This window comes from Maylandia zebra, linkage group LG1 (assembly GCF_041146795.1).
Source record: "Maylandia zebra isolate NMK-2024a linkage group LG1, Mzebra_GT3a, whole genome shotgun sequence".
In the NCBI taxonomy this organism is placed as follows: Eukaryota; Metazoa; Chordata; class Actinopteri; order Cichliformes; family Cichlidae; genus Maylandia; species Maylandia zebra.
This window is the reverse complement of record NC_135167.1, coordinates 40,322,951-40,344,675: the sequence shown is the minus strand read 5'-3', so window position 1 is coordinate 40,344,675 and position 21,725 is coordinate 40,322,951. Positions and strand designations below refer to the sequence as shown.

Genomic DNA, 21,725 nt, shown 5'->3' with positions numbered 1-21,725 from the left:
CTGCAGGTGAAATACTGGAACACTTAAACACGCGGATTGTTTCAGGTGTGTGAGATCTGTGAGCACAGCACTGCATCACTTCACCCTCCATGTCCGTGGGGGCGTGGCTCCTGTCACTGACTGTGGGCCAGAGCCTCTCCAGATCTGACCTCCTGGGGGCCCTAAGCCTTACCTTTGCAAACACCTGTAACACATTCCTTGTAAGCACTTCCTGACTGTGCAGACTATAACTCAGCTCTCTATAAAAACATGGCGGCCTGTCTCACCCTGTGTGTGTGTGTGGAGCTGTGGATGGGGGGGACGGCGGTGTGCGACACTCCACAGCCTCCTGCAGCGTCATCCTCCAGGGGGGTGGTGGAGAACAGCAGGTGGACTCCTCCTTCATCATCCTCACCTCCTCCTCCACTCTCCCCTCCTGCACCCTTCTCCTCCTCTTCCTCCCTCGCCTGGTGGTGGTGATGGTGGTGCTCCTCCTGTGGCTGCAGCTCAAAGCTCAGGGTGGCGTTCAGGGCGACGATGCCACTGCAGGAGGAAGCAGCTGATTAACAGGGGTCCTATTCATATTTCTAAGCACACACACAGGAGTGTTTACCTTTGACCTCAGAGCTCCACTGTAAATATTTCTATCACATAACAATAAAAAACAGAATAAAACTGGTTTTTATTGATTTGTTATCATGATGCTGACGACACAGGAAGTAGGATGGGCGTGCAGTTATGAAATCATATCGAGGGAAATGATGACTCCGGTTTTTTTGTGCAGTTAGAAAATAAATTCGCGATTCATTTCACAAACCAGACTCGGTTCTTTTCACGGCGACCTACAGGCTGCAGGAAACCACCACAGAGCTCGCTGAGCTGCACAGAAAATCTTTGTTTTTACGTTCTCAGTAATCCAACCTGATGAATAAAGGTTAATACAGCTTGTGTATAATCTGAGCTCAGCGATTACTCTCGGGGCCGGACCCTCTCTCTTCACGTGCTGATAAATAAACCTGATAATCGTCCTGCAGCTCGAACGTTTTCTGTGTCAGGTCAGAGGCCGTTGATCCGGATCAGTTCGGCCGGCTCTGGAACGCTGACGCTTCACTCGGGTTTTCTGCCAAGAACACTGCCTTAAACACAAAGACCTGAAACATCGAGTCCTGGACTGAGCGGATTGGAGGTTTTTAGGTTTAAGGAGCTTTCTGACATGTTTTTGGTTTTTGACGTGACACAGCAGTGAATCCCACCGACTGAACGTGAACATCTGTCAGTCTAAACACAGACAGCTGTCAGCGATAAATACTCATATTTCAGAGAGCAGCTGCCTGCCTGACACTCAGCTTCGACCCGTCAGCAGAAATCTGCAGCTTCTGTTTTTGCAGAACAGGATGAGCGTTTGGAAACCAGCGCTGTCTAAACACGACGACTTCCTCCTGAACCGTGCGTCTCCGTTTGTCAGGCTTCACGTCCGTTCGAGCGTTTAAGCACAGAAACTCTTTTCTTCTTCCTTCCTCTCTCACACTGAAATTACTGTATTTTTATAGTGTCTGTATTTAATACGTACAGGAACCTCTAACAGCTGTCTCCACCTTAAACTCAGAACAGGTGACCCTGAACTCTCCTGCAGGCGTCCCAGGATGCAGTGGGGCGTTCTCCTCCACTCTCTGTGGCATGTAAAGGTTTATCTTCTCTCAGCTTTAGTTTGTTGTGTCTTGCTCTTAGTTTTTCAGAGGAAAGGAGGATTCAGGGTCACCTGATCGAGCCCAAAGAGGAAAGTTTCAAAGCTAAAGTTGAAAGCAGAGGATGTCTGTGTCCTGAAACCAAGCCGAGGATTCACGGAAGAAGGGCCGAACGCTCGACTTTTAGAAACTCTGAACCACAAATAAGCCTCCAGCTGAGAGCGAGACGCGCTGTGATGGGCCTGAAAGGTTGTCCTTCCTGTTGGGGGCGGGTACTGACCGGAGTCCCGAGCAGGTGCTCAGAGCCACTCTGGACTGGGGGAATCCTCTGACGCTGCCGTGGTAATAACAGTGAGTCTGCAGGCGACATAAACACAACAGCATCTGTCACAGCTGGACGACTCCACGGGGAAGGTCTGACGGCTGCGGTGCGTTCGCTGACTCACCACAGGGTTGGCCATTACAGACACTCCGGTACCGTTGGGGAGGTAGTAGAAGACGTTTGGCGGTTTGGGCAGCAGGTCGCTAAAGAGACACGACAAAGATCAAAGTGTGTGAGAGACGGCGAGAATCAAACAGCAGCATTAACAGAATCACATTCAAACGAGTGATGCGACGCGCCCTCGCGTTACGGCCTCTCAAACAACCTGCGATGTTCGCTGCCAGGCTGGTGTCAGAGCACAGCTTCCCAAAACAGTTAAATATTACAACACCAAAGGACAGCTGATAGTTGGGAGGGGCTCAGAATAAAGTCTCTGACTATCCCCCACATATCAGCTGTAAACTAATGTCAACAGGAAGTGATTGAGTCAGAAACGGCGAGTGTACGCGACGACGACGACTGAGAAAGAATTCAGAATCAAACAGCAGCGATAAAATTAAAAATGTCTCCTCAATCCGACACGATCCGCAGTGACGGCTGCGACATCTTTATTTATATCAGCTCAGATTAACGTCACAGGAGGTTCGGTACATGTGGTGTTTAATGTCACGCCGCTCAGACTCACTGGTTCTTCTCCAGCTCCAGCAGGAAGAGTCTTCCTCCCACCTCCAGCCCACACTGCAGCCTGTCAGGGTGGCCATCCTGGGAACACAGGAAGAACAGTTCCTTCATTTACTGAGCCGATTAAACTCTGGAGGCAGGAAAGAAAAGAACAGGATGGAGCGCGTCCAAACGGCACAAATACCCGAGGCTAACGAGACGGATTTGCACATTCAAAGGTAAACAACAGGGGCATAAATGATTGGCTAAGATAACAGAAACTAACAGAGCTGTGGAGGGGCGGAGCTTCCTCATTGCTCTATATCCAGTCACCTGCAGCTCTAACAGCTGTCTGAACTTTTCCAGGTACCACAGAGGGCCTATGTGTGCCTGAACCAATCATCATCTGGATTTTTATTATTAAACGCACTTACTGCTCAACTTCATCATCATCATCATTTCATACCCTGAATTAAAAGCACCAACTCTCATAATTCAGCGAGCCCACTCCCACTCTCATTGTTCCGCTTCCACCATTTTTACTTCATTCCGGTGACTTCCTTTCTTCTGCTCCTTTAGGATGTGGCGGTGCAGAGTACATCCGCCATCTAATCAATACACCTTCCTGTCTTAATGGAGCTTCTCTCTGAAGTGCAGGCACTTCCTGTCCAGCGGCTTTCTCCTCTCAGCTCTGGAGGAAGTGTAGGAGTGTGTGTTACTGGGTGTAGCAGCACTGTTCCTGTGAAACCCCCGTCATGGGGAGCAGCCACGTGGCCGTTCCTGTGGCTGATGACGCCCTGCTTTTCCTCATAAACCTTCGCTGCGCACCGAGGCTCAGCGACTGAATCGGGCCCCGCTGTGTCGGAGCTAGAGCTGGACGTCCTGTTAGAGCCACCTGACACATGCTTTGAAATCCCCTCCATCCACATGTTTCTGACATCAGCCAGATGTTGTGCACTGGGCTTCTACACTTTTCCCACTGCAATGCAAAACGGGATTTAAGTTTCCTTTGTTAAAACATCGTCCCGGCAGTGCTGGCCGGGACGATGTTCATGGTGTATCCCAAGTTTACCAGAGCTCTTTCTTGTGTCATATCAGCGGTCCCCAACCCCCGGGCCCCGGACCGGTCCGTGAGTCGTTGGGTACCGGGCCACGAGAGCTGAGGCTCGGGTGTGAAATTTATGGTTTTCAGGGTTTTTATCGTTAACTGTTTCCCTGGGTCTTTTCCCGCGTTGTAGTTGCGCGTCTTATTTTGAAAGGGATATTTACACGTTACCATAGCGACCTGAGAGCATTAAGGGGCAGAGAGGAGGATGTCACTCTCATTGTTGTCGTGGCATTTCAGGAGGACGCTGCTAATAAAGTTACACACTTACACAGTGAATTCCCGTTCATTATTATATTTACCACCGTTTTTGTCTCGGTCGTGTCATTTTACTTTGTGTTTATTTATCCGCGACATCTTAAAGGCCGGTCCGTGAAAATATTGTCTGACATTAAACCGTCCGTGGGGCAACAAAGGGTGGGGACCGCTGATCTATATCATACTCAATACAGAACATGTCCTGTTCGAAAACAAATCAAACAAATCAGTAAACCACAGAACTTTTTGCTGTCTTTAAACTAAATGAACATCTGGATGGTCGTGTTCGCGTTTCCTCAGCACGACTGTGAAGCTCTTCTTTGAATTTCCACATGGACTCCTCCGTTCTCTCTCTCCAGGTAGAATCACCGGCTAGCCCAGAGTAACGCCTGATCTTTGCCTCACCTGGTTCCCCATCACTGTGTGTGGGCGGGGCTGCCTGTAGCCCCACCCACAGCAAGTCCAATGCAGAGGCGGCAGCAGAAGTGTTTGTTTAAAGCTGCAGACACAGCTCTGCTCTCTTTCCTGTCCCAGGTGCACGGAGCCGCTCCAGGCCGCTGCCGCGCTGCAATCGTGGAAATGTGCAGTTCTTAATATAATCTGGGGTTATGTTGATTTCTGGATCATATCACGTCACACTGGGGGAACTGTGGGACCTTCACACAGCTCTGGTCTCACAGCACACAGTCAAACTTTGAACATCTTTAATTTTGTTACACTTACAGTTTACAAGAAAAAAAAAAGCAGCTTTACAACTCACAGCTGACTCATGAATAGTCAGCGTGAGCATCTCTGCTCTCCTCCCACTCGATGATTAATAACCTTCAGTTTTGTTTTTCTGGAAAGCTGGACTAACATGTGACCTGGACCGCCCTCGCTCCGTTCGGATCTTTCGTTTTAGTGGTGATACTAAACAACAACACGTATTCCTCACATCATGGGCTGCAGTCCTGCAGGGTTTGAAGGGGAGATTTTGGGTGAAGTTCTCCTTTAAAAGTGAACAGAATTCCCCTCTGAGGCGTGCTTGTTTCCCCACCCTCTCTGAGCTTTGTACTGTGGTGGGGTCAGATTATTGTGCAGCAGGATGTGTGTGTGTGTGTGTGTGTGTGTGTGTGTGTGTGTGTGTGTGTGTGTGTGTGTGTGTGTGTGTGTGTGTGTGTGTGTGTGTGTTGGCTGAGTCATGATCGTTGCAGCTGGGAGGGTCCGACTCTGAGAGGCAGCGCAGAGGAAACTGAATCAGCGACATACTAAACTCTGCGAGCTGGAAACATGCAGCTGTTCAGACCTCTGATTGGTTCCTCCAGACGAGCATGACAGCGCCCCCTTTAGGTTCATTTCTAGAGCACGCAGCTGATGTACAAAGATTTTCTTTCACCGCTAAAAGAAACAGGCGTGACTCGAGTTGCTCTCGTGTGCATTTTTTTTTTTCCCCAAACGGTCCAAATAATTCCCTGAAAGCAGACGAAGCAGCTGGAACAGATGTTACTGTTCATGTTACTAAAAATGGCGAGCGTGTTATTGTAGCTCTTAATCTGAAGAACAAGAATTATTAAAGCAACAAATGCATTATAGATGTAAGATGGTTCATAGACTGACGTCAGTATTTAGAACTGCAGAGACAAACTCTGGGCGGAGAACGGCGTCGTCGTCGCTGCTGGGTCGTTTTTGAGTCGGCTTAATTCATCGCTAATCAAATCAGAGTGAAACACAAAACGTAATTAGCTCCACTGCAGGAACTCAGCTTTTTAAGCCAAATCAGAAGCTCCACAGTGCTGTGGTTCAGGAGCTCCACCCGGCTGGAAAATCCTGATTTTGATCTGAAATAAACGACTTTCTTATTGGCAAATCGTTTAATAATCATAGATTTAGGAACTATGATTAAGTACTGCAAACAGTAAAACTGGACACTTCATTATTATCAGGATGTCCTAAAAACTCCCTGAAAAGCCTTCAGCTGATCCAAAATGCTGCAGCAAGAGTCCTGACAGGGACTAGAAAGAGAGAGCAGATTTCTCCTGTTTTGGCTTCCTGTTAAATCCAGAATTCAAAATCCTGCTCCTCACATACAAGGTCTTAAATAATCAGGCCCCATCTTATCTTAATGACCTTGTAGTACCATATCACCCTATTAGAGCACTTCGCTCTCGCTCTGCAGGCCTACTTGTTGTTCCTAGAGTATTTAAAAGTAGAATGGGAGGCAGAGCCTTCAGTTTTCAGGCCCCTCTTCTGTGGAACCAGCTTCCAGTTTGGATTCAGGAGACAGACACTATCTCTACTTTCAAGATTAGGCTTCAAACTTTCCTTTTTGCTAAAGCATATAGTTAGGGCTGGACCAGGTGACCCTGAATCCTCCCTTAGTTATGCTGCAATAGACGTAGGCTGCCGGGGATTCCCATGATGCACTGAGTTTTTCCTTTCCAGTCACCTTTCTCACTCACTGTGTGTTAACAGACCTCTCTGCATTGAATCATATCTGTTATTAACCTCTGTCTCTCTTCCACAGCATGTCTTTATCCTGTCTTCCTTCTCTCACCCCAACCAATCACAGCAGATGGCCCCGCCCCTCCCTGAGCCTGGTTCTGCCGGAGGTTTCTTCCTGTTAAAAGGGAGTTTTTCCTTCCCACTGTCGCCAAAGTGCTGCTCATAGGGGATCATATGATTGTTGGGTTTTCTCTGTATGTATTATTGTAGGATCTACCTTACAATATAAAGCGCCTTGAGGCCACTGCTGTTGTGATTTGGCGCTATATGAATAAAATTGAATGGAATTTCTGTGATTTTGGTCCTGGATGTGTCTCCTTGTCTCACTTGGTTCCCTTTGTGTCCTGCAGTCTCTCTGCATTTGTGAGTTGAAGCTATCGTGCTTCCACTTCCTTCTCTCGTGTTTGAACTCCCATCAGCCTGCACAGCTGAGGTTCACAAGGTCGTCCCCTGCAGGTCATCGACCTCGGCTCACTTCTCCTCTGCCAGGTCGCTGAGACGCTAAGACCTTTGTGATTGGTTTTGCTAAATTTGCTCTGTGTTTTTTTTGCCCCCTCGATGCTAATTGGATTCTCCCGTGCTTAGATTCACCGTCGCCTGTCGGCTCAGCCGCTCACCTTCAGCTCATTCAGCACTTTGAGCCACGCTCAGTCTGCCCTCACCATCACTCCTCCATCAGCTCGACTCACTCCGAGATTTCAGCCAGAAACAAGTGCGAGTCACACAAAGGAACATAACAGTCAGAGATCACGGAGTTCTTCATATAACAGCAGTGCAATTCACTGAAAATATGGAAACATTAATGAATGGACTGGACCCCGTCGGACACTCCGGTGGGACAGCTCTGGTCCTCTTGCTTAAGAAACCTGACGTCTTGCTATCTGCAGACATAAGCGAGAGGCAGTCACCTGAATATATGCTATATGTAGCCTCATTTCCACACAGTGCAATGATGATGTTCCTACAGACTAACTTACAGGGCATTTAAGGGGAGGCCTGCAAACTCCTGAAACGCGGCCCGGTGACACGTACAGCTGTGCCCGCCCTCTCAGCCTGCTGATAATCAGCCCTCCTCGTGTGTCTGAGCACATACATGTGTTTTAATACTTCAGGAAAAGTTCATTGCATCACTTTTTTCTTTCACTGTTGTGATTGTTTCTAAGGTTTTTATTGAAAGTACATTTCTGTTCCAAAAACCTAATTATAACCTCATCCTCCCCTCGCTGTGTTTTTCAGCCTCTCTCGCCCACTCTCACCATCTGTTACCACCCTCCCTTCTTGACAGGTTTCTCCCTCTTCGCCCCTAAAACTCGCTCTCCATGCAGTGAGGTCATGTCTCTCGCCCGGCCTCCAGATGATGTCAGAGCTGCAGAAACTCTGGGCGAGGCCGAGAGCTGCCGACCACAACAGAGCAGGAAGAAAGGCCGAAAAACAAGGAGGAGTGAAACAGCAACAACAGGCAGAGAGCTGAGGCCTGGTTTACGTCGCGTGTCAGGAAGACACAGGGGAAGCACGACGTCAGGCGCCGCCAACGACAGCCAAACACAAACAAGGCCAGAGATGAACTTTGTTCCAGTTCTGTGAAAGCCGAAGAACGGCTCGCGTGAAGGAAAGCAGGACTGATCCCACCGGTGTTTGATGTTCTCTGAGCCACAGCTGCGACTGCGTTACACGACATCCACGATGTTGCAACATCTGCTGAAAAGATCCTCCCTCAGAGGAAGGCTGACGGTGGGGGAGCCGGGTGGGAACGGTCTGTGGCTACTTTGTGAACGGATGGATCAGGTGACCCTGAGCCATGTTAAATGGAAGTTCTTCCTCCCCACCATCACCATATGCAGTTTATATGGGACCATCTGATCACTGGAGATCACAGCTGTAAGGTCGTCAGCTTGCAGCACGAAGCAACTTAAGACTGTTGCCATGGGGAGCTATGGGCAGAGCACCACCGGTGATGGTTTTGCTGGTCAGAGCTGATGGTCTGGGGTCCTTCAGCCCCGCTCTCCTACTCTCTCTTCCTAAACTCCACGTTCGCTCCTGGTTGGGTGGGGTTGGGATGGGTGGGGGTTTCTACAGGAAATGATTTCAGAGCTTCTCTCAGCAGCGCAGGAAGTGTCCATCCTCTAACAACGCTCTTTCCCCAACTTCCCCTTCTTCCCTCCTGCAGTCAGGTCTCAGCGTGCCTACAGGAAGCTTCTGGTGAAAACCATCAACGCTGCGGCTTCCTTCCTCTCTCAAACAGTCACAACGTCTCAGAAGTTGGACTGAAACTGAGACAGAGAAGGTAAAGCCGCCGATTCCTGCTGCTCGTCTGCAGAATAAACTCCGCAGCTCTGCCGTCAGTCTTTGTGGAGCGCTCAAGTTTGAGGGTTTCCGTTCAGGTCAAACGAACTTTATCCAGCATTATCAATAAAGCTACACACGCTTTTCTCACCGTCACTGTAAACGATACCTTCTTTACAAACTACACCACAAAGAAACAGCCTCCTCACAAACACCTGCGACTGTTAGCTAACGTGAATCATCCAACAGCATCTCAGACGCGTGTGCAGCGCGTCAGTGTATCCATCGAACACAGACACAGTCCAAGCAAGAGTCACGACTTTGCTCACTGCTCCCACACTCGCTGGATGAAGACGCAGTCAAAGCCTGGCTAATATGTAGCGTGTCCTCCATAAATGGAGACTTCTCCAGAGTCTTCAATGATTACTGCAATCAGCTGTTTCTCAGAGGAGTCTCGTGGCCTGCTGATGCACTCCACAGTGGACTTCAGTCTCAGTGAGCTTAGTGCAGATTCTGGTCTGAACCTACGATTAGCAGGAAGGTCTACGGTCGCTGGCTGAAGTCCACGATGGTGGAGTTGGACAATGCTCACCTAAGATTGTCTCTGTGGGAACTGACTGTGGACAGCATCGGCCTCTCAGAAGGACAGTAACATTCAAAAACGTGCAAATATCATTTTTCTGGCTCAGAGTGGATCTCTGTGGGAGGACTGCACATGTAAGTCCACGCACAGAGAAAGGCAATCAGGCAGCATTAGCCTAGCTGAAGGATCTCATTTGTGTTGTATCATCACCTGAAGAGCAACATGTTGTGTTTGTGCAGATGATTTCTGTGTGCAGGAAAGACCCTGTAACCTGTCCAAGTAACGTCAGTGTGGAAACACACAATCTGTGCTGACACTTCCACCCCCACAGCCCGGCCACGTCTGCTGGAGATAATCTAGTGCCGGGCAACACAAAGACTTCATGATTTGATGTTTGACAACAGAAAAAATATTACAAATGAGGACTGGTGAATATTGAAAAAGTGAAAAACATGATTTAAAATCTCCTCCTCTTGTGTTTTCAGCTGTCTCTGTCCTCATAACGCTGCCGTACATGCAGTTTGTGGAGGCAGAGCTTCACGCCCTTCATGTCGTGCCCAAAATACTCGCATCAGGTAACCGCGATAACAGATGGGCGGGTTAAATCAGCTTTGTTTTCTCAAATAGGGAAGGGAAGTGTGTGTTTGAATGTGTTTCCCACCCATCCCGAATATCCAGTTCCAGCTGGAAACCAGACTGAGCTCAGGACCACTGCACCAACACAGATACTCCACCCAAACAGCAGCACCACCTCGAAATGACATTTTCATCCTACCCGGAAAGCTTCCTCGAGGCTCCGTCTCCGCCCGTCCACCAGAACGAATGGGCGAGTTTTTGCCAGCAGTGGGCGTTGGCGTCTGTCCACACCTGAGAACAAAGACAGACGGTGAACTCCAGCAAGCTACTGGGAGAACTGGGAACACGGGGTTCCACACAGAGGCTACACGATCATGTTGTTTCTATGGCAGTTTTATACTTGCTAATTATTAACAATTGATCTGAGAACCAAGTGTGTGCTGTCTGACAGCCAATCAGAGGCCGTCCGCCGTCTGGACGCTCTGTCGTGTTCACGCTACAGCAGGTTACAGAGAGGCAGTCTGATTAGCTACCACGGCAACATGCCAAGTATTAAATTAGAAAGGGGTCAAAGGTTACACCCGTTTGTATTGCCATCTTTGAAAGCGCCCTCATTAGCATCACTGTTCTCTCTGATGTCATGAGGATGCAACTATTTTTCACATTTATTTTTAACTTTAAATTTATGTAATTATATAATCAGTTACTTTCTTTTTTTAAAGTTAGCCCAGACTTGTGAAAAGTAGCAGATCCACAGTGATCACAGATAAGAGTGATTGTGAGTTTTTGCCATTCTTCAGCACAAATGTCTCCACCTTATACGAGCAGGGACACTATTGGGTGATGCTTAATTAAACAATCTTAATTGTAGGCGTGTACATAATCGTGATGGACGTGATTCTGGAACATCTGGAGTTTAATGTGTAAGTAATCTTCCCATTTTCTTTATGGTGTGAAACGAAGAAACGAAACTTAAATTCTTTTATTGTAATTTACAGAATTATAAAACTCTATGTGACAAAATAAAGTCAGACAGAATTATTCAACGTTAGAAGCCACATAGCAGCCTTTCCTCGGCTGCCATAGTGGCGTGGTCACAGGTTTGAGTCTGTCACGCAATCTTCCAAAACTCAACAAAAGTGCTTCCAAGTAGGTCCGCCTTCAGGATGTGTTGTTATGGCAACAATGGCAACAACACCAAGAAATCCTAGATCGATCCAAATGGTCATCAGTTTAATCCAGACAAAGGGTTAATCCAGCTGCGGACAACTGGCACCACCACCATCACCTCACTCCCCACGAAGACCTCACGCCCCACGAAGACCTCACGCCCCACGAAGACCTCACGCCCCACGAAGACCTCACGCCCCACGAAGACCTCACGCCCCACGAGGACCTCACTAACCAGGTTAAAAACTCACACTGGTCCCCACAGAAACATATTTATAAACACAATAATACACACGAACAGGCTGAAAACTGAAACAATCCTTGATTAAATGTTTTTAATGAAATATTTCTCCTACATTTTCTGTCTGTAGAGCACATTTGTTCTCTTTTATTTAATTATTTTTTAAACCTCTAATTTTGGTTTTTCCTGATGTAAAAATTGACATTTTGGAGGACGACTTTGCACATAACCAGGACTAGTCTCCGTATAGTTATATTATATTACTTATCACAGCTACATTCATTGTTTCCTGTTCTTTGATTAAGTAACTACTTCATACATAAATAAATAAAATGTAAAAATATTTTTGAAAATTAAATTAATGTTTTTATTTTAATCCCAGTGATTTTTCTTTTTACCCAGACTTCTTGGGTTTTGGACATGTTCATTATAATTTTAAAATTTTCATATTACCAAGTTAATTTAAGTAGAGATACAGTATGTTCAGCTTTATGATTCTTTCTCTGATTATTGTTTACACATTTCTAATTAAATGTAAAGAGGCTCCTTTATTTTTTTGTTTTATTTTCAATAAAAATAGGTTGAGAAGACCAGATTCAGTGATTTTTGGATGAATTACATGGTTACTTTTTAAGCTCCGGGTGTATTCCTGAATGACGGTCGGCCCCATCAGTCGGTTATCGTTACCTGTCACCGTGGCTGTCAGACTGTCGGTACCGTCCGTCTGTCCGTCCCGAGGCAGACTCCCCACATCCTGGGGTGCGTTCAGGGACCGGCAGACGATGAACGCAGCACGGCCGCTGAGCAGTAGCAGCAACAGCCCGGTAGTCCCGCTCATCCTCTCTGCGTCACCGGCAACCAGCAACAGGTTGCTGCTGTCTGATGTGTGTGTGTGTGAGGCAACCCCGTCCCGCTCCCGTTACCTCACCGTGTCCGAGCTCTGGGAGAGGCTCCGCTGAAACTCCATGGCGCTTCTTTTCCATGTAACACCCACACAAAGCGGCGTGTGCTGTCCCGAACCCCGGGCGGGGGAGTGTCCGTTACTGTCGGTAAAGTAGCGGGAAATCACGGCTCTGGCTCGGACCGTTATCTGCGCAGCTCCAGCCAAACGTGTCATACAGTCCCAGACTGAGCGCCAGTCCCGGGAGGACCCCGCCAGCTCCTCCGGCTCAGGGCGTTTGTTTCCGGACAGCTGGGTTCATCCGTGTTTGGAGGCCTGAAGCTGCTCATTAACATAGCGCTCCGGACCGTCCGTGTTTATACTGGGACCGACGGTGACGTCAGCAGGCTGGCCGAGGAGACAGGAAGAGCGAGAGACCCTTCAAAGTAAAACAGCGTAAACCTTTATGTACGTGTTGCAGCTATTTTAAAGATTATTATTATAATTACTAGAAAATGCTAGCTGTTTTATAAACGATTTAGCTTTTGATGAGGAAATTGTAGTATTTCTTATCAAATGCTTAACATTCAAATTTATTAAATTCACAATATTCTTTTGTTTCCTGCATTTTTGTGCCAAAATTGGAGAGAAAATGATTTAGCATTAACTGGAAAAGTGCTGGGTTTGTACTTTTATTTATTGCCTTTTTTTAAATAAACAGATTCAGATTAAATAATTGAAATAATGAAAATTATTTTTAATTTTTTTTTTACCTTTTTCAGAATCAGAATCAGAATACTTTATTGATCCCTGGGGGAAATTATTTAATGAGCAAGATAAAATAAAATAAATAATAAAATACTTCCCCAAAAAAGTAATCCCGTTACTTTACTGATTACTTATTTTCAAAAGTAATTAATCACTTAGTTACTTAGTTAATTTTTAAAAACACGATTTACAACCTGAATAGTTTATAAAGTGATAGATCTTTCAGCCCAATTCTACATTTTTACACTCAGTCTTTCAAATAGATGCAAGTAAAACACAGCAGAACATAAATAAAGTCAAAGACTCAGCGGTCCTGTTGCTCTATTTTCACCTGTAAAGCAGGAGTGGGGTAGGCGGAGGTTTACCCTGGTGCAGGTGTGCCGCGGTCAGTGGAAGAATCCGCGAGTGTCTCTGTGAATTTCCCATTACGTCGTAGCTACTCGGTGCTTGTTGGAAGTTTAGGGGTTTTCGCTGTAAAAAGAAGTTTTCTTCCCACGCACAGCGGACACTAATGTTTTTGTCACTTTATATGGAATCAAACTCAAAGTAAGGTCAGTGCTTCCACGCTTTAAACGCTGCACGCTCACACTCTCTCCCGCACTCGATATGTGATCCATTGTTGATCTGCACACAGCTGTTGTCACGAACGTCGCACTCGCTTACGTCACTGTCATGAGACATTCTCGCAAAAAAAATCACGGTTTTAGTAACGCAGTAACGCAGCGTTCCTACGGGAAAGTAACGGTAATCTAATTACCGTTTTTGCAATAGTAATCCATTACTTTACTCGTTACTTGAAAAAAGTAATCAGATTACAGTAAGGTGTTACACGCGTTACTGCCCATCTCTGGTGGGAACGAAAGCAGGCAGTAAAGTAAGACGGTGAAAAATAAACCTCCCAAAAATGCATAAAAAGTTAAAAAATAAAATAAAGACACACCAACACACACAGATGATAACTCTTCAGTGGATTTGAACACTTCCTGTCACCTGTTTGATGTGACGTCCACAGGTTGAACCAGGCTGTGTTATTAACCATTCAAGCAAAGACATGCAAACATATTAGAGTCCTCCAACAGTGTGGAAATATGTTGGAGCTTTCACAAAATCACAGAGATTTATTTTGCTTTAAATTTAATTCTTTTGTTTTGTTTTAAGCATCCCTCCAACCGAAGGAGCTTCATAGAAGGCTGTGGTGGTGTTGAGCCTGTTGGTGTGGTTCAGCATCTTGTAGCATACCTCCTGGATGTCTCCTACATGCCTGGGGCATGTTGGCTGACCTGAGGAGCAACAACAGATGCCTCGAGGTGCTTTATCGTTTAATGCAAACATGAGCATTACCCCGTAGGAGTCAGAGGAGGTGGCTGAGAGTCTGCTCTCTGTTTAAACTAATAATAATAATAATGGATACTTTATTGATCCCCATGGGGAAATTACTTGTTTTTCTCTGCATTTGACCCATTCACTCAGTGAAGCAGTGGGCAGCCCACTAAGCAGGCGCCCGGGGAGCAGTGTGTAGGGACGGTACCTTGCTCAGGGGTACCTCAGGGTAGCCGTTAAGTGGATTCGAACCGCCGACCTTCCGATCATGGGGCGACCACTTTACCTACTGAGCTATCCCTGCCCCTACAGGAGAAGACTGGTTTCATCTGCAGTTCTTGGCAGGTTGATGCTACCTACAGACACCAGAACAAAAAACCAAAGACTCTTAAGCTCACAGACATGTTTGCGTTTGTCTAGTTTACTCTTTCAGGTAACTGAAATGACTTTTTTTGTTTTACTTGCTGCAGCCAGAGGAGAGAGGAAAGATGCTATCTCTTTCTTATTTTCTTTTCTAATCTGCTTCATGAAAAAGAGAACATGACAGCCATGTCTGTTTGAAGGACTAATGTGAGTTTAAAAGCAGTGTTACTGGTGTTCCTGTGGTCCACATGGAGCTGAATAATTAGTGTGTTCGGGAGGATTATGAGTCACTGGGGTCAGAAACAGTTCAGGGAGCGCCTCAGAGGTGCACCGCTGTAAACTGATCCAGAGTCAGATTGAATCTGAGCGAACGCGGCACGTGCTGCTGCCACTGCAGAGGATCAGCTGCTTACATAACTCCTCTGTACATACGGCGAGTAATCGGATCATGTGATCACACACAGTGCTGTATATCAAATGTACTGACTGTACAGTTTAGTTAATGACTGATTGTTCCGTCGGCTCAGTTTGACCACACTGATGGTTTCACAGGGTTTAATGGGAGACGGATACATTCAGCAGTGGGTTACCACGGTAGCAGGATGCAGCTATTCAGGCTGATTCAGAAAAATAAAGTTTGCAATAAATGCAGCTCAGAGAAACCTCTCACAGAGTCAAATCCACTCTCACTCTCACACTAAAACATAAAACGAGCTTCAGTCCAGTTTGAACTGAATGTGTTTTTATTGCCTGAAGCTCGAGTCTGCCACGAAAAACTGGACGACTTCTTCTTCATCCAGGTGGAGCTTCCTCTCTCTCCTCTAACCGCTGGCGTAGTGCGTCTTCTCGGAGCTGGATGCTTCCTCTCCGTGATGATGCCAGCAAAGGCGGTGCCCCCACCTGAGCAGGCGCTGGAACACCTGAAGGCAGCAGAGGAGACGTGAACACACGGAGACGTAGCACAAAGAATCCAGAACTGCAGTCTGTGTGAGAACTTTGCAGCTGCAGAGGTGAAACTCCAGGACAAGAAAACATTTTTAAAACTTTATGTTGAGTCAAAAATCGGTAAAGTTTAAGCAATGTGTCGAATCAGATTTGACTGATGTTTTATGTCCCAGTGAAAAACACCTCTGAGAGCAGACTTCCGTGAAACGTGGTTCTACAGGCAGGAAGCCACTCACCGTCCTCTGTCCACGGCTGATGATGCGTTTCCTGCTGCTGCTGGAAATCCGGCCGTGAATGTGCAGGTTGTAAAGGAACAAGATCCTCGTCTTCTCCCTCTGACACACAGACAGAGACGACGTTTTGTTTTACATGCATGGAAAGTCTTTATATGCTTCACATTTCTGTCTGAAGACCTGAAATCTAAAACGCGATTCAGTCGCTTGGATCAAAGCTGAGAGAAGCTTAACTGGGACCGGCCTGCTCTTCATCACCTGGTGCTGACTGTGTGCCCAGGTGAGTGACGCTCTGCAGCAGAAACATGATATATTCTCTGTATGTGCAACAACACACATTATTATTATGTCACTGATTTAGTTTAAAGCGATGTTTTCTTGCCAGTGTTGCATTAAAATGACTGTCACCTGATCTCATCTGTATACAATGTTCACGTGTTTACACTTCTGTAAAAATGTGCAGAAATATAACACAAAGCTGTTCTCCTGTTACAGCTGCTGTCGGCACAGGTTGGAGGTCAGAACCAGAGCTGCAGGACTGGAAGCTTCCTGAGGAAACGGCCTGAATGGAGCAGATTTAAATAAAGTTTGAGGATAAAGGAACGTCTCGATCACGGCTGTATCCGAGTACTCTCTGATCCTCCGTGTGAACGCGTCAGCAGCAGCAGCTGATGCTGGACTGCAGAGTGCTGAGTGTGAATGTGCAGACCACGTGTGCACCTGAAGCTCATTCATTCGCAGCCTCGCTCGCTCTCTCGCTCTGAATGTCTCTCGGCCACAGTCAGCTCAGCTGTAATGCTCTTACACTAATCTGCTCTCAGATCAGATTTACAGCATCTCCCAGGGTTTAAACAGAGCGTGCGTGCTAATGAGTTTGAGCGGTTTACTTCTTCATCAGTTCAGGAGAGGAAGTGACATCACGGCGTGCGCTCAAACCAAGACAAACACTCGTTTCATGTTTCTTTGTTTACTAATAAACACAACAAATACTGCTATTGTCGCTACAGACGGCACAGCGACCCGGCCGCTGCACGCGCTCCATCCGAATCTCTGTTTGTCTGTTTGTGATCAGTCGTGACCAAACACAACAAACACCGCCATGAGGAAATGGACACACACACACACACACACACACACACACACACACACACGAAGGAAACGCTTTGATATTCACTGAAGTCTGAGCTGAACGATCACCGAAACACAGAGAACTCGAAATGTTAACGCCACACAAACTTCTGATTTTACACAAATCAGAGATGCAACATCAGTTTTGTTCTCATTTAATGTCTCTGTATTTTCAGTCCTTTATTTATCCTGGTAAAAAATCTCTTTGAGATTAAAAATCTCCTTTCCAAGAGAGACCTGGCATCATGGCAACAAAAGTAAAGATACACGTACCACACAAGTGTATAACATTTAAAACAAATACAACATCCTGTACGAACATGTGAAAAATATACAATAACAGATCGAATTAAGAGCGACATTAAAAACCATCACACTGAGTAAAAGAGTTATTCTCCTTTAAGACGGACTTAAACTCCCCGAGGGAACCAGCTCTGATCATTTCAGTTCCTCCTGCAGATGATTCCAGGAAGCAGGGGCGGCGTGTTTAAAAGCCTTTTTCTCCTATTCTGTTCTGATTGTTGGGACAATCATTTGTATGATATTGTGAGAACGCAGGCTGTATTGGTTGTGGTTTTTACACATATAAACACACAGATAAGAGGGAACCAGCCCAAGCAGAGATTTATAGATAAAGATCAACCAGTGGGAGAGTCTGAATATGCAAAAGGTGGATTTCCATAGCCAGTAATAAAACATGAAGCACAATGGTACACAGTTTCCAACCTCGTAGGCGGTGGGCAGGTGCATTCATAAAAAGCAGGTCACCATAATCCAATAAAGGTAAAAAAGTTGCATGAATCAAGCGTTTTCTCACTTGGAGGGAGAAACAGGAGGGATTTCTAAAAAAGTAACCTAGTTTTAGTTTTAACTTCGACACAAGCCTTTGAATGTGAGTCTTAAATGACTAATTCTGATCTATAATGATCCCTAGATACATGAGACCATTTAAATTTCAGTTCCTTGAATTGTTTTAATCTTAGGAGATGTAGCTAGCGACTCTTTGCCATTCGAGAATAACATGAACTTGGATTTATCTGGATTTAACACCAACTTAAGTCGAGTTGACACATTTGATTTGTTCTCACACATGAAGGAGCTTCTTTATATATTCATGTGGCAGGAAAGGAGGGGGGAGGAGGGCACACAGCACTTTACAGCCAAATGTATGTGGACAGGCCAGAGAGGAATTACCCAGAAACCCTGCATGATGATGTCTCAAAGTACAATTTTAATACATAACTATGGGTTGTTTTGTTCTCCATTCTGTTGGCTCCACATATTTGATTCCCAGGTTTTGGTGCTGGATGTCCTCAGGAGATATTACAGCTACTTCTGGTCTCGATCCTGTTTCATGTTAGATGTTAGGTGAGCGTGTAAACTGCAACATCGCAGAGCCACCTGTTTACTCTGTGTTCAAGCACTACTGTGTTACTGTGCCAACATTAATTTGGATTATGAAAAATTAGCATGTTAGTGTCATACAATCATATGTTTGCTTGCAGACGATGTTTTACTTTATTTTATTCCACAGGCAAAAGTGTGTGTGTGTGTGTGTGTGCGTGCGTGTGTGTGTGCGTGCGTGTGTGTGTGCGTGTGTGTGCGTGCGTGTGTGCGTGCGTGTGCATGCGTGTGTGCGTGTGTGTGCGTGCATGTGTGTGCGTGCGTGTGTGCGTGCGTGCGTGTGTGTGTGCGTGTGTGTGTGTGCGTGCGTGTGTGTGTGCATGTGTGTGTGTGTGTGTGCGTGTGTGTGCGTGCATGTGTGTGCGTGCATGCGTGCATGTGTGTGTGTGTGTGTGCGCTCACCTTGGGGTTGTAGAAGGCAGCAATGACATGCCGGAGCCGGTTGGTGTAAATCTGAAGGCAGCTGAACAGCGCCACCAGCAGGACACAACACACACATCTCACATAGACCTCAGCAGAGAGGGTGGAGGGGGGGGACATGCACTCTGAGGGGGGAGAGGAAGAGGTGTGGGACACTTTTGTGTGTAGTTTGAGACAAACTGCGCTGTCAGCAAAAGTTCGGCAGTCGAGACTGAAACTTTCAGCATCCAATAAAGCAAACATGGACATTTACTCCCGTGTCAGAGATGTAACTGACACACATGGACACATAGTAAAATCAGTCTGATTTAATTAGCGCCTGTGTTCATCAACATGAAAATCGGAGTCATTAAAATGTGCTGTCAGGACGATGCATGTGTAACAGTACTGTGTACTGCCCTCTGGTGGTCATCTTTTAGGCCTGATTCTCTGGTTGTTTAATGATCTGGTGAATTTGAATATATGCTAAACAAATCCTGTGTGACCTTTGACCTATGACCCACCCTGGTTATCACTTTGGATATTGAGGGTGGACGAGCTGTTGAAGGCTGAAATTGTCGTCCTCAGGAGGCGGGCCATCATGGTGTCCCCTTCCACTCTGATGTCCACCTGGTGACTACCTGCAGAGAAGGGGCGGAGTCACAAAGTGAAACTCCCTGCAGTCAGCGAGTTCAATCTGCAGCATTTCTGTAAGATAATCCTAAACACATGAGATAAGAGCAGAGTAACATTTATTATGGGACTACCTGTATAAATAAAGGTTAAATAAAATATTTATTATTTATGGGTCGCGGGGGAGCTGGAGCTACCACGGGACGAGAGGCGGGGTGCACCTCGGACGCGCGGCGAAAACAGAATATATCCTGTCCAGTTTGTGTGTTTCACAAAGTTTCAAACACAAGTGTTGATATCAGCTCCACTTATATGAAGTGTTACTTAATACAGGTTTTAAACCTCTTTCACTCCAGTCATCCTGCTGGTCCTTCAGCAGGACATCGAAATGACCCCCAGCAGCTCCAAACAGCTGATGTTCAAATCACCTGCCCTGCACACAGCTGACCCGTGTATGGGATTTAAGACTGGAGAGTGGTGTGTGTGTGTGTGTGTGTGTGTGTGTGTGTGTGTGTGTGTGTGTGTGTGTGTGTGTGTGTGTTTACTGGTGATGTTGAAATGGGTGAGGGTGTGTCTACTGATGATGTCCAGCACGTGGGACAGCGAGAAGTCGACAGTCAGCAGGACAACGGACAGCAGGAAGACCGTCAGCACCTGAAACACACCTGACATCTGCCAACACACACACACACACACACACACACACACACACACACACACACACACACACACTCACTAACTTTAGTCTGCTGTCTTGGCTCTGAGCTCTGCTACACACAGACAGGTGGGGAGTGAAAGGTGGGGTTAATGAGGGGTTGAAACAGGAAGTGGTGCAAAGCAGCAGTAAGACTGGAAATTCTGCAGCTACAGTGGGATGCAAAAGTTTGGGCCACCTTGTTCATAGTCATTATTTTCCTGTATAAATCGTTGGTTGGTACAATAAAAACTGTCAGTTAAATATATCATATAGGAGACGCACACAGTGATGTTTGAGAAGTGAAATGAAGTTTATTGGATTTAAAGTGTGCAAGAATTGTTTAAACAAAATCAGGCAGGTGCATAAATCTGTTGTCATTTTATTGATTCAAAACCTTCGGAACTAATTGCTGGAACTCAAATTGGCTCAGTAAGCTCAGTGACCCCTGACCTACATGCACAGATGAATCCAATAATGAGAAACAGTATTTAAGGGGGTCAATTGTAAGTTTCCCTCCTCTTTTAATTTTCTCTGAAGTGTAGCAACACGGGGGTCTCAGAACAACTGTCAGATGACCTGAAGACAAAGACTGTTCAGCATCATGGTGGGAAGGACACAGAAAGCTGTCTCAGAGAGTTAAGCCGTCTGTCTCCACAGTTAGGAACAGATTGAGACAATGGACCACAGGCTCAGTTCAAGTTAAGGCTGGAAGTGTCAGACCAAGAAACATCTCGGAGAGACAGAAGCGACGGTGAGAACAGTCAGAGTCGACCCACAGACCAGCACCAAAGACCTGCAACATCATCTTGCAGCAGATGGAGTCGCTGTGCATCGTTCAACCATTCGGCGCACTTTACACAAGGAGATGCTGCATGTGAGAGTGATGCAGAGGAAGCCTTTGCTCCGCCCACAGCACAAACAGAGACGCTTGAGGTTTGCTGAAGCACATTTGGACAAGCCAGCTTCATTCTGGAATAAGCTGCTGTGGACTGATGAAACTACAATTGAGTTATTTGGGCATAACAAGCGGCGTTATGCATGGAGGAAACAGAACACAGCAGTCCAAGAAAAACACCTGCTGCCTCCAGTAAAATATGGTGCTGGTTCCATCACGCTGTGGGGCTGTGTGACCAGTGCAGGGACTGGGAATCCTGTCAAAGTTCAGGGACACTTGGATTCCACTCAGTATCAGCAGATTCTGGAGACCAATGTCCAGGAATCAGAGACAAAGCTGAAGCTGCGCCGGGGCTGGATCTTTCAACAAGACAATGCTCAAAATCCACTGAAGCATTCATGCAGAGGAACAAGTACAACGTTCATCTCAGCCCAGACCTGAATATTATTGAAACCTGTGGTGTGAGTTAAAGAGCGCTGTTGATGCTCGGAAGTCATCAAACCTGAATGACCTACAGATGTTTTGTAGAGGAACAGTCCAAAATACCTTCAACCACAATCCAGACTCTCATTGGAGCCTACAGGAAGCGTTTAGAGGCTGGAATTTCTGCAAAAGGCAGATCTGCTAAATATTAATTTCATCTCTTTTTTTTGTGGAGCCCAAATTTATTCATCCGCCTGATTTTGTTTAAACAATTCTTGCACACTTTCTGTAAAT

At 46.2% G+C, this 21,725-nt stretch overlaps 2 protein-coding genes and 1 long non-coding RNA gene across 11 annotated transcripts in view; 1 reads left to right on the top strand and 2 right to left on the bottom strand.

Annotated features, from left to right (window-relative positions):
* The window catches only part of adam15 (ADAM metallopeptidase domain 15), a 27,696-nt gene extending 15,108 nt beyond the window's left edge, over window positions 1-12,588 (bottom strand). For 2 of the 5 annotated variants that reach the window (XM_012924652.5, XM_076886288.1), the window contains exons 1-6: window positions 12,031-12,586; window positions 10,132-10,223; window positions 2,672-2,748; window positions 2,111-2,189; window positions 1,945-2,021; window positions 267-522 (exon numbers count right to left, since the gene is read on the bottom strand). In XM_012924652.5, coding sequence (XP_012780106.3) covers window positions 267-522; window positions 1,945-2,021; window positions 2,111-2,189; window positions 2,672-2,748; window positions 10,132-10,223; window positions 12,031-12,181 — 732 coding nt within the window. In that variant the 5' untranslated portion in view covers window positions 12,182-12,586. Of the gene's footprint in view, window positions 1-266; window positions 523-1,944; window positions 2,022-2,110; window positions 2,190-2,671; window positions 2,749-10,131; window positions 10,224-12,030 lie in introns of all 5 variants that reach the window. The other 3 variants (XM_076886291.1, XM_012924654.5, XM_012924655.5) reach the window with 3 other exon arrangements.
* LOC143419483 (uncharacterized) lies at window positions 12,573-16,457 on the top strand. Of its 4 annotated transcripts, XR_013099476.1 has the most exons (6): window positions 12,584-12,691; window positions 14,150-14,298; window positions 15,475-15,684; window positions 15,793-15,921; window positions 16,031-16,132; window positions 16,348-16,457. It is a non-coding gene; the product is annotated as an uncharacterized LOC143419483 (long non-coding RNA). The 4 variants fall into 4 exon arrangements; XR_013099480.1 differs by lacking the exon at window positions 14,150-14,298 and having other exon boundaries at window positions 12,573-12,691; XR_013099482.1 differs by lacking the exons at window positions 12,584-12,691; window positions 14,150-14,298 and adding an exon at window positions 14,631-14,656.
* LOC101475326 (E3 ubiquitin-protein ligase DCST1) overlaps window positions 15,457-21,725 on the bottom strand; it is an 11,509-nt gene continuing 5,240 nt past the window's right edge. For both annotated transcript variants that reach the window (XM_004571084.5, XM_076886318.1), the window contains 5 exons: window positions 19,962-20,088; window positions 19,308-19,424; window positions 18,787-18,929; window positions 15,856-15,954; window positions 15,457-15,594 (listed from right to left, as the gene is read on the bottom strand). In XM_004571084.5, coding sequence (XP_004571141.1) covers window positions 15,496-15,594; window positions 15,856-15,954; window positions 18,787-18,929; window positions 19,308-19,424; window positions 19,962-20,088 — 585 coding nt within the window. In that variant the 3' untranslated portion in view covers window positions 15,457-15,495. The remainder of the gene's footprint in view (window positions 15,595-15,855; window positions 15,955-18,786; window positions 18,930-19,307; window positions 19,425-19,961; window positions 20,089-21,725) is intronic.